Source organism: Passer montanus, unplaced genomic scaffold (assembly GCF_014805655.1).
Source record: "Passer montanus isolate IOZ18808 unplaced genomic scaffold, ASM1480565v1 scaffold31, whole genome shotgun sequence".
Taxonomy (NCBI): Eukaryota; Metazoa; Chordata; class Aves; order Passeriformes; family Passeridae; genus Passer; species Passer montanus.
The window spans coordinates 8,351,276-8,371,056 of record NW_024367819.1 but is presented as its reverse complement, the minus strand read 5'-3'; the positions used below and the strand labels follow the sequence as shown (position 1 = coordinate 8,371,056).

At 37.5% G+C, this 19,781-nt stretch overlaps 1 protein-coding gene across 6 annotated transcripts in view; it reads right to left on the bottom strand.

Moving 5' to 3' along the window:
* The window catches only part of CTNND2 (catenin delta 2), a 646,153-nt gene that overhangs the window by 57,609 nt on the left and 568,763 nt on the right, over positions 1–19,781 (bottom strand). For all 6 annotated transcript variants that reach the window (XM_039714844.1, XM_039714847.1, XM_039714842.1 and 3 more), the window contains one exon: positions 15,064–15,214. In XM_039714844.1, the coding sequence (XP_039570778.1) occupies positions 15,064–15,214 (151 nt within the window). The remainder of the gene's footprint in view (positions 1–15,063; positions 15,215–19,781) is intronic.

Below are 19,781 nucleotides of genomic sequence, written 5' to 3'. Positions count from 1 at the left end.
ACAGAAACCAAGGCAAGATAGGCCAATGTCCAACTCAGGAAGCCACCTAAGACTTAGTGTTCTTTTCCTCAGGAATGATTGAAGCAAATGAATTCTTCCAGCTTCAAGATGAGGTTTTATAGTATTTGCTTCGTAAATAATTTCATTCTCTTACTTTGGTGGCAACTCTACAACTAATCTCTAGTCAGAGGGCTCCAAAGTGCAGCTTGTTATTAATATTGCCAGACTAAGAGTTACTGATCTCTTAAGTTTTAAGTAGATTTTAGAATAAAATGGGGAAGGAAAGAGACAACATTTAATTTTCATGAGAATGTGGGAAGGGTTACAGTGAAGCTGATCTCTGACTCTTAATCGATTTTTGTATTGTTTGAAGACTGAACTAGAGGTGCAGTTCTTTTCTCTCTGTTTTAATAACTTTTCCTCAGCTTTGAAGTTTCTGTAAGCTGAGCACAGCTTATGAGAAAAGTCCTAGTGAATGAAAGATGCTTGAACAGGGCTACAACTGAACGAGATGAATTTCAGTCTCCCTAGGAAGAAGCTGAGCCTTTCAGTATAAGGCATATACATATTCAATCCCAAGGCAGAAGAATGGATTTAACTACAGTGGATAATGCACAAAAATACATCCTCAGAACCCCGTCTCAAAGGCTTTGCTTGTGATGTACTTGGTATTTCAGATTGTTAGTGGCTCACAAGAGAGAAGGAGACATGGCCTTTTCTTTGGGGCTTGATTTAGACATTGTGGTACAGAAATGTACAGCAGAGGATAACACCTTAAGCTGCTGAAGATTTAACACCAATGTAGAGAAATTATACATGCCAGCTTGCCAGCCTATCTGATACCATTATATTCCAAAGGACCCTGCTTTTGTCTGTCCAAGGAACAGAGCTTCTCTGTTTTCCTATTCTAATTTTCCAGTAAGACATGAAGGAATTCCCAAAACTCATTGTTCTGTTTTGTTTCGTTTTGTTTTGGGAGGGAGGGAAGGAGGGAGGGAGGGAAGAAGGGGGAAGGCAGGTTTTTACTACGGCAACAGTTTACAGTAGCGCAATAATATTAAGATAGGCTTCATGGTGGCTGTATTCTAACAAAATAACACATCTTTCAGGCTGTGGGCAGACCTCCAGTATGCAAGCATGAAAATTTATCATTTTGAGCCTCATAAGCACTACTGGGGCAAGTCAGAGTTTTTTGTATCTCAGGTCAGCTACTCATGTGATTCATCTGAGTTTGTTGTGTTTAATGAAATTTGTCTGTAAAAGGAAACACAATCTTTTTGCACCCCCAGTTCATTTTGACAGATTAGTCAGGCAGTGCTGATTCAATGTAGATGTGACGTGTTAATGAGGGGCTGAAGAGAATAGAAGCAGGAGGATATTGTGTCACTGACTGGGTCATGGTGAATTACCAGGTTAGGGAACTGTAGTTTCTTAAATATGCTAAAACTCACTTGGCTGAGAACTTATAATTTTCAGAGTGAAAATTCCACTATTAAAGAATTAACTGTATTATATAATATATTTAACATGAATTTATTTCTGTTAAATATACTTAATGTGGTAAGTACAACGTTTTCAAAGGATCACAGTGAATTAACGGGCATGCAACTCTTTTTATAATAAACTATTAGTCCTTTAAAACAGTCCATTTAATGCCTATGTTGTGACTGAAAACAGAAATTCAGGTCTTAATTTACCATCAGGCACCTAAGAATTTTACCCAGATGTTATTAACTATTAACATAGTAAGAATCACTTGTACTTTCATTTAACTCTCCTATTTAATTAATTGATTTAAAGTAGACTTTACCACTGTTTGGCATTGTATGGTGATTAGTACACATGCAGCCTACACAGTCTATCTTAATAATGCTGCTTTGTTACTCTGAGTTGAATCCTGTTTCTCAGGAACTTGATGGAAAATTCCTTCTAGCTCCCATGAGATGATTAAGCTGACAGCAACAAGATTTTCTTCTAGCTGCTGCAATTGTATGCCATAATACAATGTGTGTTTTACGTGAAGGGAGTAATTTTCCATATGCACGTGTACCCCTCAGCACAGCTTCTCTTCCTCTTTGGTGCAGGTTAAAGGCTGGAATAAAACCTACCTAAATACACATGAACACACACTACTACACACATATATAGTGTTGTGGTGTGTATATATTACTATAAATAAATATTAGGTTAAAGGCACTCTACATCAATTTAATATGCAGATATTTTGGCAGGTGATATTCAGAGGTGAATTTGAAGTAAGTTATTTTAAAAGACAGAATAAAAATGCCTTTGTACATAAGAGTGTTCTGATTATATTTCTTGCAACTATTTTTTCTATGTTTCTGAAATAATTAAAAAATCATGTTATTGCTAAACAATTTAATTATGTACCAGATCAGAATCTATTAGCTTACATGTGATTAGTTTAATAATAGACATCACTGTTGACTACTACAGAAATTTCACTTATTTCCACTGATTTAAAAGTAATCAATTCCAAAGACAAACTTAAATGTTAGGAAAAGGTTTTTCTCCCAGAGGGTGGTTGGGCACTGGTTCCCCTGGGAAGGGTCACAATACCAAGCTTGACAGAGTTCAAGAAGTGTTTGTACACTACTCTCAGGCACAGGGTGTCTCATAGGAATCATCCTGTTCAGGGCCAGGAGTTGAACTTGATGATCCTTGCAGGTCTCTTCTAACTCAGGATATGAGTTAGAAGAAACCTATGACATTCCACAGTATTCCTTTTTAAAATCTGCAAGTACAGCGCCTTGCTAAAAATGCAACAAATGAAGCTGTAAATAAAGCAAACTTCTGTGTTTAAGTGCATTTAGTTACAATTATCCTATTATGGCCCTGATTCCACAATAAGATGGTTATTCTCTGAAGCTTATACATTATCACACTGAAACTGTGGTTTAAAATTTGGTGAACCTTGTCCCGAAGTAACTTAAGTATCTGCAATCATGTCACTGAGGTCAAAGACATTTAAATTGTGTTTTTACACTTCTAATTGAGGAATGACAGAGTTTACTTGACACTGCTTAAAATAACAAATGTGCCACTTAACCCTTACTCCATATAGGGTCCTTACTGAGATTCTGACCAGATAAGTAGATGATATGGTGAGCAGAAAACTGGCCAGACAAAAGGGCTTCATTGCCCGTATGAAATCCAGCTGGCAGATGGTTACTTAGAGGTGCCCCATAGGTGGTGGTAGTGGGGGCAAGACTGTTTCACATCTTCATTAACAGCCTGAAGGACAGGACAGAAACAAAGACCGTGGACAGTGTGGTGCTGAGAGGAGTCATCAATGTGCTGCAGGGCAGGACTGCTATTCAGATGAACACCTGAAGAGGAAACTCGAAGTTCAACAAAGGCAAATGCACTCAAGATTAAATAAGCCCCTGTACCAGCACACAGACAGGTGTTAACTGGTTAGAAAGCAAGTTTAAAAAAAACAACAACTCTGAAACCTAGAAGTGATGGTAGACAAGCTGAGCACGAGTCCAGAATGTGCCCTTGCAGCGCAGAAAGCCAATGACATGAAGGCCCAGTGACTGAGCTTTATTACATGAAGTCTAGCCAACCCAATGAAAATATGTTCTTCCTCGTCACTCAAACAATTCTGCATTTACACTACACCTAGAGTGACACATGCAGGTTTTTTTCTGCCCAGGACAAAAAGGCATTGCAAAATACTGGAACAAGTTCAGTGGAGCACCACAAAGACAGCTGGGGACTGGAACACATGGCAGACAAGAACTGCATCATCTGGACCTTAAAGGAAGCTTATGGAGAGATCTTGCTACTGTTCACTACTTCTTAATGGAATGGTGTGGAGAAGATGGGGTCAGGATCAGCTTAAAGAGCTCCACAGTCTAAGAAAAAGAAGCTAAAGACATGATAGAACACAGGAAATTCTGAAGGATAGAAGGAGCACTAATTTTGCTATGGTGGTGGTCGAACAACAGAACACGTTGCCCAGGGAGGTTGATGAATCTCCATCCCATCAGCTGTATAAAGTCCTAAGCAACCCTCTGTTACTGGACCAGCTTTGACCTCTGGAGGTCCCTTCCAAGCCAAACAGATCCAGTAATACCAAATTTTGTCTTCATTGCACTTGCAGACTGAAGCCTTCCCTACAATCTGAAAAAGTTACTTTATTTTTAAGTGTATTTGCCAAAGTTACCCAGTTAATTTTCTAGGCTCACATGGACTAAAGGAAGTAAACTGGCAAAATATCATCTAGTGACCACAGGAATTTCACAGTATATGCATCCCAGACTGTTAGCAATTACTTAACAGCTGAGATCACAGACAAGCAAGTTTGAAATTCACTGTTGTTTCCTTGCCTGCACATTGATCAAGGTTTATAAAGCATCAGCAAGATGGTAGGGTTTATTTCCATTTCTTTTTCAAGGTAGGGCTCGTCAATCTACTGACAATTCTCAAAACCATCTCTCTAAAGGTGTCTCTCTTGATTCTGGAATATTGGAGCGATTGCATCAATTATTTAGTTAATCTTTTTTTTGGAAATAAAGGCCTTAAATTTTAAGTGCTAACAACATGCTGATTTCTTTTGTCTTAACCTGGTCTTTCAAACTGCACTACTCATATTAAATATCTATACACAAAGCATGGATTTAAGCATTAATGCATCTTAATACTTTCTTAGGTCAATTCCTGAACTCCAATCTATCATTATAAAATATCATACATTATACATATATAAAATTGCTAACTCTCGGGGGTAGTCATTGAATCTTTTTCATGTTCACACAACCTCTTGTATAACACAGCCACAAGAGGAAGCAAAAGGAAAATGGAAAACATAATAACACTGAAGATTGTATCAGTAATACCAGATTTCAAGTAATTTTATAGAGATACCATGGAGAGATCAATGGGGCTTTGAAGCTCATTCTGAGGGTTCTCTAGGCTTTCCTTGGGAGCAAAACTGCATTTCTTTACTTTTGTTTAATTGAGCCCATCGAGATATTAAGTAGAAGAATCACAGTCTTACCTTATGGAATTATGATAATAAGGCCCCTCAGCAAATTGATTATTCCCTCACTTATCTCAAATGATGAGAATTTTTTACCCTTTTAATATTTTGTAACTGTGTATTACAAAACTGCTGCTGTTCAATCCCACCAGTTACAAGCATAAAACAGCAGATTTTGATTTTGTAAAACAGTGCTTGTTAAGTAGGGGTGGAAGTGGGTTTTTTGAAAGACTTATTTAACCAATTAAAAAAAAAAATAAGAGCCCATAAATGACCAGAAACCTAAGATATAGTGACAGTGTTACCAGCCAGTCCCAGACAGTGCCTTTTGAGATGTACTACATGTGCATAAAGGTACAATATCCATAGGAAACACAAGCATTCATTTGCAAAGCCTGCAGCAAAAGACCATTATTCTGCTTTCTGTAATTAAGAGGATATTTGAAGTTTTATTAGTGTTACCTGAAACAAGGGCCTTTAACACTAAACCCATAATGAATGATGGAAACAACCAGGGTATGACTTGGCTCTTACAAGCGAAAAAATTCTACATGGAAGTACTTAATGAAGATGAATTAAACTGTCAGAAAACCAAAGCCTCTGAAGATGACATGCAGAAACCAACAAGTATTGTGACTGACTGCCTTTTTTATATCCATCAAAGACTAAACCAACACATGTTCACAGCTATTTTGGCACAGAGTGCATACAACCCAACAAAAAACTACCATCACCTTCTGTTCCTACTGGGCAAGTGCTAAGAACCAAGAATATTGTGTAAGCACCTAATGGTCAGGAACAGAAAGAATAACTAAATTCAAATTAACTGCACTGAGATTTAGTTAAAATGCCAGTTGTAAGAACCCAGACATTCACAATCTTTCCTAATCCTGCATTCTTTGAACACTAACTCTCTGGTATCTTCTACCTTTGCTGTTGTCCTTGTTTCAGTCAAGGACAGAGTTAATTTTCTGCAGTGGCTGTGATGGGGCAGAGGCAGGAGCTATGTGGCTGTGGCCAGGATATGGTGCTATTGCACGCTACCACTGTCTCAGGCTTGAGGGAAAAAGAAAGCATGGACATGCACAGTCTGTCCACTGTGTTGTTCACTGTCCTGGTTGGAGAGCAATTTTTGCCTGTAAGACATCCTCTTTTTGTATCAATTCTGTATCTTTTTGTTATCAACTTTGTTGCTGTTCCTGTTACTGTCTGTCTTCTTATCTCATAGTAGTTTCCAGTAAATTGTTCTTATCTCAGCTTGGTATGTCTGCCATTTGTCTCTCACTGGAGGGGATGGGGACAGGGAAGCAGCTTGTGCTTTTCCACTTTAGTGGGAGCACTACATTAAGGAATATACCATTTCTAAACCCTGACAGTCACATTTTTATCCAGTGAAAATGAGACTTTCTATGATGCATTTTTTCATCTAATAGATGATGACAAACACATGGGTTGCATATTTGAAGGTATTTTATTTCTGTGTTGGCCTACAATTAGTCCTCCTGTGCAAGGACATAGCTTAGGTCCCTGCAATCAGAATTTTCTACCAGTGTTACTTTTGTGAATGGCGTTCAGGTTTTGTCCTTAACAGTTTTCCTTTTCAAGCACTCTAAAATATGAAGAAAACAACTTTGGGGACACAAAAATAGAAGTGGAAGAATCTCTCAAAAGCCACATGAGGTGAGAGGGACATTGTGTACTGCCCACTTCACCTGTCAACATCTAACTTGGGAACCAGCATTGAATAAGATCTTACAGGAACAACTGCACTGATTTAGAGAGCGCAAGGATGTAGATGCACAGAGAAAATTACTGTTAATATGCCTGAAAGCCATCATAGGAAGTTTAAATTTAATCAGTACATATTCATTCTTGCTTTTCTTACTGGTTTAAATTTATCAGATCCACCTTCAACATCTTTTGAAACTACAGTGCCCCAGACCCATTTTCAGGGTCTTCATACATGAGAAGAAAACGACATTCCTTTATCAAATGCTAATTTCTGCCATGTTCTATTCTCTTGTACTGACATGTGTCATGAATGGGAATTTGAATTTCTTCAAAGAAAAGTGCTTTTAGTAAAAAATGCCATATATGTCACTTCATAATTTAAAAGTCACTTAAGGTGATATGTATTTCAGGGGAAAACACTATTTTGAATCTTACAGAGAATAAAAGTAGCTTGCTGTTTCATCAATTGAAGTTCATACAGAATAGGCTGGAAACATGTTTTGATACATTTATCTGTTACTGCAAGGCTGTCATGAAACTTGGATTTTCAAAACTGCTTTTCCATTCTCATGGATTTAAAAGTGTTTTTAAAATTACTTTGGCAGTTTCTGAAATTTGCATTTCTACCTTTGTATATTTCAAGCGACTAAATTATATGCATTTTTTACATCAGAACTCCAAATTTTCAAAAGGTAAGTGGCACTTCTCAGCATGAACATACTGAGAAACAGAGATGAAAATTAATATTAAATTGTTTGAAATGTCAATCTTCTGAGTGAGAAAAGCAGATGCAGTTACAGTTTAATTGCTTGCTACCTTGTGCAGGAGAACAGAAATGAACAGAAATTGTTTATCTCAAACAAAATGTAAGGTGCGGGTCAGGTCACTTTCTTACGTGTGAAATGCACATCAGTGAAATGAAAAGGCACATCCCTCAGCTGTTTTTGGAGGTGGTGGTGTTTCTGGCAGTCACAATTAATCTCTGCTTTCTTGGGCCACCTCTACCAGATTTTGCAACTTTTATGACTTGCACACAGAATTCAATCTTAAGTAATACCGAATGTGAATACAAAATGATAAAACCTATAATTAAGACTTCAAGGTGTATAAACCTTAAAGCACTATATGGCATCATTTAACATTACCATCATCATCTAGAGAAGCTGTCATGGTGCAATACGGAAGATGATTCTCTTGATTACAGCATTTAAAACAGAAATACAGGCATTTTACAGGCATTTCCCCACAGTTCATTCTACTAGAAGGAACAGCTGACCTATGGCTAGGTTGTGGTTAAAATTTGTGAATCTTGACCTTACTATGACAGAGATGAAATGATTCTCTGACTTAGCATTAGGAGAAAAAACCAGATCTGTGGAAGGAGTATCCCCCATTATCCTAGATTTGAACCTGCATGCAGTTACTTCTGCTGTTTTGGGTGACAATGAAAAATTGTAGAGCTTTCTCATTAATTGCTCTTGCCTTTAATTGTTGACCTAATTAAAGGGGAGCAGGACAGTGCTTAGTATGTATTACAAGAACAGCTTCTGAAGGGCTACTACTTCCCCATCTTCACTTACACAAAAGTTGGCTACTGAGTCTCGGGCCACTTCTCTAGGTTCTCACACAGGACTCATTAGACTGTAAGATCAAACATTTTATGTGATAGAGGTAAGTGGGATGAAGACCTAGAAATGTTCATGCCATTTTCTTTCTACTGTTCAGAAGCCCAGCTGACTACTTGAAATACCATTTTTTTCAGATATTTCATGGAAGAGAAAAATCCTTCCAAATCCAGACAGGTGTATTTAGGCAATACGAAAGTTCAGATGTAGAAGAGTTGATCTAATTCTGAAAGTGCTTGATCTTGAATTTGATACTAAAAAAAAGAATTCAGTTTTACCAATGCTAGTTTTCCTCCTAAATCTCTTCACACAAGAGTGTTATTTAATAAGAAATGACTGAGGTTGAAAATCTTTTCTAACCTCTGTAACTAACAGGTCTGCTTGTCACAAATGTATTTGAGGAAACATAGAGCAAAAAGCAACATGCAAGTAGCTAAGGCACATGAAGAGTCAACATCTCCTTGACACAAGGCTTTTACACCTTGGAATGGAAATTTTTACACCAATGGAAAAAGTACCTACCATTTAAACATTTATCAGGTTAAATTCTCAGCTAACTTATTTATACAACACTAGAAACTAGGGAATCCAGATGTTGCTATACAGGTGCTATAAAACATCATAGTTTAATTACTCCTTTATTAACTTAAATAGTATCTTTCTCTTCACTGATGAAGGGTAAGGAGCAACAGTTATTAATGTATGACAATATGTTTAATTTTATAAATCAACTTCCTTAACTTCTTGATGACAGCCTCATTCAGGTATCTGTTCTCATTCAGGTATCTGTTTATTGTTTTGCCCAGCTCAACTATCAAACACTAAAAATGAAGTGCAGTAAAAACTGACACAAATTTAAAAATTGCAGGATATATTATGTCTTCACCTTCTTCTGAAAAAATGCCTGATTAGTGCTTTCTAGAATCTTCTGCATTGTGCATTTATGTTAATTTAACATTCCAGTGACTAAGATACTTTATATGTCAATTAAAAATTCAATTAAAAAATCAGTGTCTCTCACAGTCAGCAGATGCATGTGTGAGAAATTCAAAAATGCTCACATCTAAAAATAAGAGAAAGCTGCATGTAGGCACTCTTAAGGGGGCTGAAAGCTGCATATGTGATTTAATAATCTCTCAACACATCCCCACATTCCCCATCAATGTACATTACTAGGACTGGCTGTTGTTCTTGTAATTACAAAATTCTTTTCAGTTGGATTTATTACTAATTCTGAAACAGAATGCAACCATGCTTTAAGATAGGAGGACTCCATGTAGCTGTTAACACACCAGAAGAGCCATGTTCTGCTTTGAGAATGCAAATACTTGATTCTGATGAATCTTCAGCCTCACAGCTGAAAAGCAATCTTTCCAAACTTTGATATCACACTTTAAGTAACATACCTGACCTTTCTTTGAGTGCAAAACTACACAAGGTGACCCTTGAGGTTTCTTTCAACATGAGTTACTCTGCAAATCTAACAATTCATTAGAGTTGTGAACTCCTGATATATCATTCAGTCAAACTTTCTCAAGTTTAGCAGTACAACTTTGAAACAAACACCAGGCACCCAAACAGACTCACATTGCCATGAGATCAAAAGACATACACTGACAATTTACACACTTAGATGGTTTTGATCACTAAACAACAGTGATATGGTAATGCAAGACAACTTCCATCTTAACACATTTTAGACAAAATAAGTCACTTTCTGTGAGTCTCTCAGTCACCTATAAGGGCATCCAATATGGGTATCTTATCTTGGACAATGAACTTCCAGACACCTAGCAAAAGTAAGCAGTTTCCAGCACCCATTAGGTAATAATTTAATTGATGTGCTATTGTTGAATTTTGCATGTATAACTGCATTACTGACAGACAAACAGTGTAAAGAGGATAATTCAGTACTGACACACAGCCCCCAACTCAGGAATGATTATTTAAAAATGACCCCTGCTACAGGCCCTGTTTAGAAACCTAATTCAAAACCTTGTGAAGGCAGAAGAAATCATACCACTAACTTTACTTATCTGAATCAAGCTTTTACAATGATGCCACAACAAGAAAGTTTTAATTATTACAACACTTCAACTTATCCCATCAAACTCCATAGAATCTAGAGCCCTGAACAGACACCTGGATTCTCTAAACATTTTAAGGGCATAGATATGCAAGGATTTGTTTTCTACACAGTACAAGAAGTCAACAAAAACTTTTAAGCAGAGCTGTCCTCTTTTTTCCCAAGGGATTAAAATACTACCAGTCTCTAAAAAAGGAAAAAAAAATCTTTTATTTAACTGCAAAAGTGCAGACCAAGAGGGCAAGAGAAAGAATGGTTCTTTTCAATTACTATTACAATATTCCTCTTAATCAACATTGACCCAGAATGGCATTAGAAACCACTGCCAGGATAAAATGATAGTTGCAGAAAGACTTAAAGAACAAAACTATGCATTGAAGTTTTATACACTATACTTCCTTTCTCTCCAGGATAAAATGAAAGTTGCAGAAAGACTTAAAGAACAAAACTATGCATTGAAAAGGAAGTAAAGCATACACTTTACTTCCTTTCTCTCCTAAGCCCGTACTCTGTGGACTTAACAGTGAACAGTAATAATACAAATTCCAAATTTTCCTTCAAGAGGAAAAATCCTATATTGTACATATTTTGCAGTACATGAATAGTGACAAATTTCTCATCTGGGGCAGCTAGAAAAATCAGCTTAACTTGTTTGAAAGACCACCTATTGCACTTTAAAATACCACAGTTAATTTCCATTTAAAATAAAATGTAAATGCCGTGCATACACAGGAACAAGGAAAACTCAAATTTTAAAGTTAGTCATCCTCCAAAAATTTCAGACAGGGATAGTCTGTACCTGCTTGTTTAGGTAGACTAACAAGTCACATCATTTTTCAATTAACTGTTCAATGCATAATCTCTTTTGTTAAAGAGGTTGGGATAGCAGCAGAGAGGAAAATGCTGTCTGTCTTTCAGATAGAAGAAAGATGAAGCTGGCTTCTTTCCCAGGACTGAATGGGGAATCCTGATTTGGAAACCTTCTCACATGTAGAGTGGGTAGAGAAGGGAGGCTGCTGCACCAGCGCTGGCTGGGAGACTCCTGAGGACACAAGTGTACAGGGCAGGCTCAGGTAACCCACAGAGAGTTCTCGAAAAGTCTAGAGGACTCTGTGGAAGGTGTTTGAAGCAGAAAGCCATTGAAGGTTGCTGGGGCAGACTGCAAGGAAACAATTCATTCTGTAAAGATGCTGTTTATAGGAGATGGTTTTACTTTCAAGCCTTTCTGCCCCATCCAGCTGATCCAAGTTTCTTCTAATTAAAGAAAAGAAACTATATTTGAGTTAGCAATTTCTGATACCATGCCAACAAAATGTGGCTTCAGAGAATGGAAGTTTGTAGGTGCACTCACTTTAGGGGAGACAGTGGGACAGCTTTGGTGTGAGGTGCTGGCCTGACTGGCACCACCAGAAGCAAGAGGTCTGCAGGTAATCCTCAAGTCAAAAACTGCATTCCCAGCAGAAAGAGAATAATGTCATATCCTCAAACTAAGGCACCAGTATATTTCTGAAGAACACAGAATGGTGGGTTTGTTATTATACTTTCCCTTACTCACCTTTTTTTTTTTTTTGAGAGAAAGGGACAGATGAAGAAGAGGGAAAGATCATGGGAATGACATAACTGCACAAAGGTCACCATCACAGCTTTTAGAGGATTGTGGGATAAAAGTGATTTTCTTTTGCCTGAGTGAACAGTCAAAAGCAAATAAAAGTGATTTTTGTCAGCTCAGTGACATCTACTGGGGGTGGGGGGAGAAGCTAATGGACCCATGGAGAAGTTTAGTAGAGACAGAATCTGCTTCAAGGAAGGAAAAGAAGCCTTCCAAAACGCTGAGCACATGAATAGAAGTGGAAAAATGCGGTACCAGAGGGACACAGGGATGCTGTGCAGCCTAGATTAGTGAAACTAAGGAAGAACAAAACAGGCAATACCAGTAGTGGATCTTTCCCTCAGCTGGGAGAGAGAAAAGGCTAAGAAACACCCTTGGGCACCCTCTTGGGAAGCAACAAAGACTGTGTACTACTTTATGCAAACAAGGGTCCTGGAAGTCAAGAGAAAATTAATGTAGTCTAACCTGTGACCAGGAATGCACCTGAGCAGGGTGTTCAAGGAGAGAAAACAGGGTGTTGCATTATCTGTTCCAGTACTAAGTAGGCCAGATTTATCATGTTTTTGAGTGCAGATGAATTTTGGGAAGGAGGAGGATGAATATGCCTGTCTCGGCCAAGGTTCACATGGTACAATTCAAAAGCAACAAAGAAGGAGAAAAGAGAAGGTCCTTTTAAAGACATGGAGCATGCCTGAAATGGAACCCAGGAAGAAAATCTCACAATAAATAAAGAAAATGTTGCTATGGGGATGGCTCAGCTAAATTATAAGAGAAGCCTCTCACCAACCTGTAGCAATATAACATCATAGCTGATAGATGTGTGTGAAAAACAAAACAGATTGGCCAATTCAATAAAGTCTAGTATGAAACTTCTAGCCACTGAGAAAAGGGTCTTTCTGTTTGTTTTGTAGCACAGTACAGGTGAGTCTGGATTTTAGCAAGCTTTCTAATATATTTTCCACGTTCCTCAATACTGATTTATGGGCTGCTTGGCAGCAGAATTAAATATATCATTCTCTGGCACATTTCAGTAAAAAAATGTCAGCTGGGAATGGAACGACAGCACCACTGAAAAGAAAGCTTTCTAAAGGCATTAAAAACCCCCCAACTGACTCATTTCTAGCTATGTAACTTTATATACAGTTGAAAAATTCTCCTTCAGGAAAGGTTATTTTATGGGGAAAATTCTGATGCACTAACAAAAATCAGAAAGAGAAAAGACAAATAGCATGTTGATTTTGCCTAGGCAGGAGGGTGCTTGAGGAATTACCCTGATAAAGCACAAGCTCCTTTTGAGGCTTCCTTTGCATAACAACAGCTAAGGCATCCTGCAATACATATACAATCCACAGAAATGCAATATCACAAAAATGGATGGACTACAACATGAGTTGAAATCCTTGACCACTGCTGATGTTTAGCATTTCTAAAAATCAGCCCTATGATAGGCCCTATTTGCTAAGAAATACTAGAGAACAAGAGCAGTAATGACCGCTATTACTGCTTCTTTGAAGTTCAATGATGAAAGCCAAAGAAATGAACATACAAAGATCACAGCTGAAATGGTTCAAGAATTATAATCATAACTCCCCTGTCATATTGGCATGTTTGGACTGTTTTTAAGCTGCAGCAAATTACTATTGCAATTATGAAGTACAACATCTCACAATAACCCTACAAATAACATAAAGAGGAGCAGCACTCCACAGTTATTATTAGCTGGCTACATAAATAAATATATTAGGTCATTATATTCAACAGACTCTTCCCACATTTTTTACCTTTTATCTATTTTATATTGCTTTTAAGACGTGTTATTTAAGAATTTTATTCAACAGACTCTTCCCACATTTTTTACCTTTTATCTATTTTTATATTTGCTTTTAAGATGTGTTATTTAAGAATTTCATAAAATACTAAAATGTTGAGGTTGTGCAAATTTACTATCCATAATTTTATCAGTATTTTGAATGGCACATCAGAGTAAAACAGCTCAATTTTAAATGTTTAGTGTTACATTCCTAAATGAAATTTGCAGATCCGGGAACATTAGTACAATAAGACATTCCTCTCAATATAAGAGGAGTGACGGCCATGTTTTAACAACTTGCAGAGCACTGCTGTAAAAAACACATTAACCCTAAGATAGCACTGGATGCAAATAATCAACATTATGATCATAGGATCGATTTATATAATTCTGTAATTAAAAGCAGAGAAGAAATATGCTGTAATGATAACAAATCAACAAGTTAGGAAAATTAACAGAAAATAAGCTCTTAATGTACAGAAGTAGAAATAATTTGGTTATGATTGTTGAAATAGTTAAAAATCAAGGAAGTGATTATTTTTCAAAGACAGAATATGAAAATAAAAGCTCAATGACCCACAGTGTTTGGATGAATTTCAGCTAAACAACCCCAACAAAAGCCTGTACTAATAAAACCCCCAGATGTGTGCTTCCTGTATGATCAGAATTCAGAGGCAATATTGATTTAAATAAATTCTTGTCCTTTTCCTTAACAGTGTATTTGTGAAGCAAGAGTCTCCCAGTTCTCTTGCTGGAGCTACTAATCTGCTCAGTAATTCCTGTAACCTTCTTAAAATTTTTATGACTTGTTACTCCATGACTCCAAAATTACTTGCAATAGGTAATCTGAGAATCAGGAGGGGATGCTCTGCTTGGATCCTTGATGTGGAAGATGAAGGTGCTACTGCCAGCCTAAGAATGAAATGCTAAGTAGAACAAAGTCATTGCTTTTCTTACAGAGATTACAGCCTGAGAGACCAAGAAACATTGCATAATGTTTAATTAATTTAACAATTCCTTGATATATATTAGCAAGCTGTCCCATAAAATCTGAATATGACACACTAGAGAAAAAATTAAAGAAATTGTTCTAGAAATGTGAGAATAATTTTCATTGCGCTCATTCTGCTACAAACTGGAAAAAAAGAAATCCCCAAACCCACAGTATATATAGATTGTTTGGAAAGAACATACCTATTAACTCTTTATTTCTGACATCTAAGGCCATGTTTCGTAAAGCTGTAGCAACTGCACACACCACCCGGTCATTGTCTATCCGGAGCAGCTCCACCAGGATGGGCAATCCTTTCTCTTTGCGGACGGCAGCGCGGATGTACACTGACCACTGCGAACACATGGGAGAGAGAGGGAGCAAAGTGAGGAATCCACCACAGGCAGTGAGGCATCTGACCTCACAACAGAGTAAGGGCTAACAGTAAGGGCTATCTGGATGTAAATTTTAAAGGAGTGGAAATAATTGCATTGATGATGCTAGGCAACCACTTGATTTAGCAATCAGCACTCATTTTTTTATGGGGACAGAGAAATTAAATGATGAATTGAAGTTTCTCCCAGCACACCTGGTTACATTTTCATGGTCCAAGTCTGCAGAAAACTTACTTTTCACCAATGTTTTGTATGCAACATCTAATGATGCTTGTTTACTGCTAAACTAACAATATTTATTTTACAAAATATGTATTTGTATTGCAATGCAAGTTCAAGAGGTCTGAGTATTCTTTGTTGTTACCGGAATGATTCAGTCTAAAAACATGAAAACACAATTATAATTTCTTTTGTGATTGTTAACTCGTTCAGAAGGAAAACTGAGGATAACTACATTCCTGGTTTTGGCAGCTGTATTGATCCTAACTGGAATACTATTGTACATTGAAGTGTTAGTCATTCCTTCAAGAGCTGACCTGAGGGCAGTGTGTGCCTGTGCTGCGCCAGGCTGCAGGTATCACGAGGCTGCAGGATAAAACCAGTGGCTAATTCTATCAGAGAAGCCTGTAGGCATCTCCCACTTGACAGCTGGTCATGGCACCACTGGCATGGCCTTGTCTTTGTATCAAAGCGAGCAGTATGTTCTCATGCAAACATCCTTTTCATTTGACAGCAGAAATGATGAATGGAGTTGTTTACTTCTAAAAAACCTTTAGGAGCTCTAAAGGTTATCATGCCAGTGAACAATGGATCTGTGAAGTGTGCTGTGAGTAGGAGATCCGTCCAGAGCTGCACAACTTGGGGCTCCCACCACATAAAGGGGTGAAAGATATAGATGGCTCTTCTCTTTTGACAAAGACATCCCACTGCAAAGAATAATTATATTGCAATAGCATTACTCCATAGCCAGGCACAGTAAAAAAAAAAAGGTTAGCACATTCACTGTCAGCAGACCATGCTTAACCCCTGCATATGGCCTCTACTTACCACAGCTGAAGAGCTCACTTTAAAAGCATCTATTTATAGAAGATATATGCCCTGAATAGCAAAAACCAGAATATATATTTATGATAAAACCGGTAGATGTGGAGATAGACAAAAACTACAGTGCTGCAATGTCTGTAGTACAAATTCATCCCAGGTGATATGATTCAGGGGAAATTGAAAAAAAGGAAAACAAACCAGAATTTAAAGTGTATTTTTTTATTAATTTTTCTCTATAGTAACTATGCATAACAAAAGCTAGTTGGCTGGACTTGCTGAAGATGAAAGTGGTAATGGTTATGATAAGCTATCTAGTCAGTTCAGTTGGACAAGGGGTTCTCAGCATCCCTGGGCATAATAATGTATCTAAAACATAAATGTGCTGACATTTTGTGCTGCAAAGCAAACAGCTTAGGGGAGATAAATGATAGCAGGAATCTTCATTAATCTTATTCTATGTTCTCTCCTCCAGTCTCTTCTCTAGAACCAGTGTACAGGATGATCATCAGATAAAAAACTAAAACAGTTCTTAAGGATCAATGAGTTTTAACAGGAAGTATTTTGTGAAAAAGTTTCTTTCCCATACATTAATTTTAATGGGATATTAAATATAAAGGATGCTACGGAAATAACAAACTGATATTTCTAACCTTCCTGGCTTAATAAATATGTATTTACCTGCCAGGTAGATTCATTCTCACCTGCAGCTGGGAAACGAGCAACACCTCCCTGCACTTAAAAAATGCTGTATTTTGTACATCTCTCCCAGGGGAAGCATCTGTTGTGTCTGCTGTGATTACAAGGTGACTGCCAGCGTGAGAGTTCAAGATAGCAGTGAGAATATTTTGAGAAAGAAGTGAGCCTGTCTGGTTGAGGTGAGAGTTCAGGCTAGCTGAGAGTATTCTGAAAGATGCTGTTGTTCATTGCAGAAGTACACCACAGATGTAGCATTTCTAGGATGGGCTACACAGGGAACCAGTGGGGGTGTTTGTTTTGAGACAAAAAAAAATTATCTATGTCTATTCATTACCAAGGAGAATCAAAAATAATCCTTTAGATTATTCACTATATTTAAAAACCCTCCATATGAAAACCTCAGTAAACAGTTTTCTTTGATTTTTTTTAGCCACCTACCAAGAGAAAACATAAGCACTTGTTTCATAAAGTCAGGTTTACAACAGACTTCTTGGGATGTAGTATTTTCATTACCCATTCCAACCCAAAAGTTTAAGAGGAACAAATTAGGGAATGTTTTGCTTTTAAGCCTAGGGAGAGTAGGAGACATTGTAGGAGAAACACTGAAATAACTCAGTATGAAAAAAAGAGAAAATATAAACCTCCTTACCAAATAAATGACATACAACCCTTCAGGATCTGTAATGAACCAGTTAATTTGATTACAACAGTAAAAAACAGAGCTCCAAAGCTTTCACAGGGGAAAGATCCAGATATAATGTTTTGCAGATGCATATATGCACACATACATACATAAATCAATGGGAGGAGGACTACAGAAAAGTTATGTATGAAACCTCTCCTCTCCCCTGTGTACTCCTCTCCTTCCCAAGCTGTCTTTTTCCAGAGGATGTCATCCACTTTGGGAAGAGTTCACGGACTCCTCAATGTGTGATTTGCTATCATTTTATCTGCTGTTTCAAATCATGAACCTTAGGCAGAAAGAGAGAAATGCTTTTAATTGTTTCAAGGGTCTCTGGAGAACTTTCCATGTGGAAAGTGGTATGAACTGTCTGGTTCTCTTTCCTTAAGCTGCCAATTAGGACAGTCTCTGCAAGCAATTACGCTGCGCTATGCGGATTTCAGGAAAGCTCAAATTGAGGTGCCTCAAAAAGCTATTTCATTCTTGCAGAGAATGGAGAAATTGATTCAGCCATCAGTGTACACTGATGATCCTTCCATTTGCCTAAAGCCATCGTGTGGTGCCTCCATTTCCACATTGGGGGTCAACTGCTGATACGAGCTCAGTGAAGTATAAAAGTGAAGAGATGAAAAATCATAAAAAAGAAAAAGGACAAAGGGTTTGTTGCCTATCAGTAAGTAAATGAGGCACTCTGCTAATATGCTTAATCATGCTGTTACTGCACAAATCAGTGGCAGTGTCAACGATCAAATAGCTGTTCAGTTTGTAAAGCAAAAGCATTCCTGTGGGAACAGCAAACACTTTAGCGGGAACAAGCAGCTAGAAAATAAAATAAAATCATTGTTGTTGCATCAGACTGAGGCTAAATTATCAGAGACAGGCACAGGAGCCCGAGTCTGTGCATGAATACACTCTACCAATAATAGAATTTGGGGGGCATAACTACTACACATCACTTTGAAAGTACACAGTAGAGCTCTATGTCTGCTTTCATTAGTAGCTCCCTTTTTATTTTCATCACAGTAATTGGGTAGAAAAATAGAGTAAACCTGCAAATTATTTTTTTGTTTGTCAGATACCGTCTGCACAAGTGAATGCCTCTAGGGATTTAAGATTATATTAGGCTGAAACTCAAGAAAAGAGTAATTACTCTAGGTAAAACTAATTTATATTTTTCATAAAAATTGAAACCACTTATTCGCTTAACTCCTTTTGGTGTTTCATATGGTTTTCTTTATTTCCCTATGAAGCAGCAACAGAGGAGACCAAACTGAACAATGAAGAAATTTCCATCACAAAATGAGAAAGAAGAAAACTACCAAAATAAATTCCCCCCACAAAATGCAAGAAATACCAACAACTGTATACACTTGACATTTTGAACAGATTCACTTTCCTGCCATTGACACCAGTGCTCCTGAAGCATCTGCAGAATATTTCATCCCATACTTCAGCTTTGACTAGAATTTGGATTGTACTGGTACAGTTCAACACTGTGACCCAAAGACTACCGAGTTACTGAATACTAAAGAGAACTACTCAGACGTAAACTACAACATGAAAGCTAAATCAGGGGAGCAGGCATGACAAAGCAAACTAAATTACTCAGCAAACCAGACTACCAGGAAGATTAGAGAGACTTGAGATCTGCTAGGAAAGGCCTAGAAAGAGTCCATGCTAACAAAGTAAAATAGCAGACCATGAAAGAGAACTGCATGTTGAATAGTCAAAGATCAATGAATAATTAATGTTCCTCTCTGTCTGATCAGACTTAATGTAATATACTTCTCAGAAAAAAAGAAAATATTTTTAAATTTGAAAATTACAGATCTACTTTAACCAAATAACTCTGTTGGGATCCCTAAGAAGTCACATGACCTGACAGAGAGCAAAGCTCTGAAATCTTGTTTAACTTTCTGCAGTTTCTGAAGAGAGCAGAAAGAGACTTCCCAAGGACTTTCTGCCCCCTGATTGCAGTGTTCTGTTCTCAGAAATTATCCTATCTAGTATACTACTAGCAAGTCCTCTATATCTTTGTGCTGGGACAAGAGAAAAGTATTAACTGGTTACTCTTCTCTTGCTCCAAAACCTTAGTCAAGCTTAA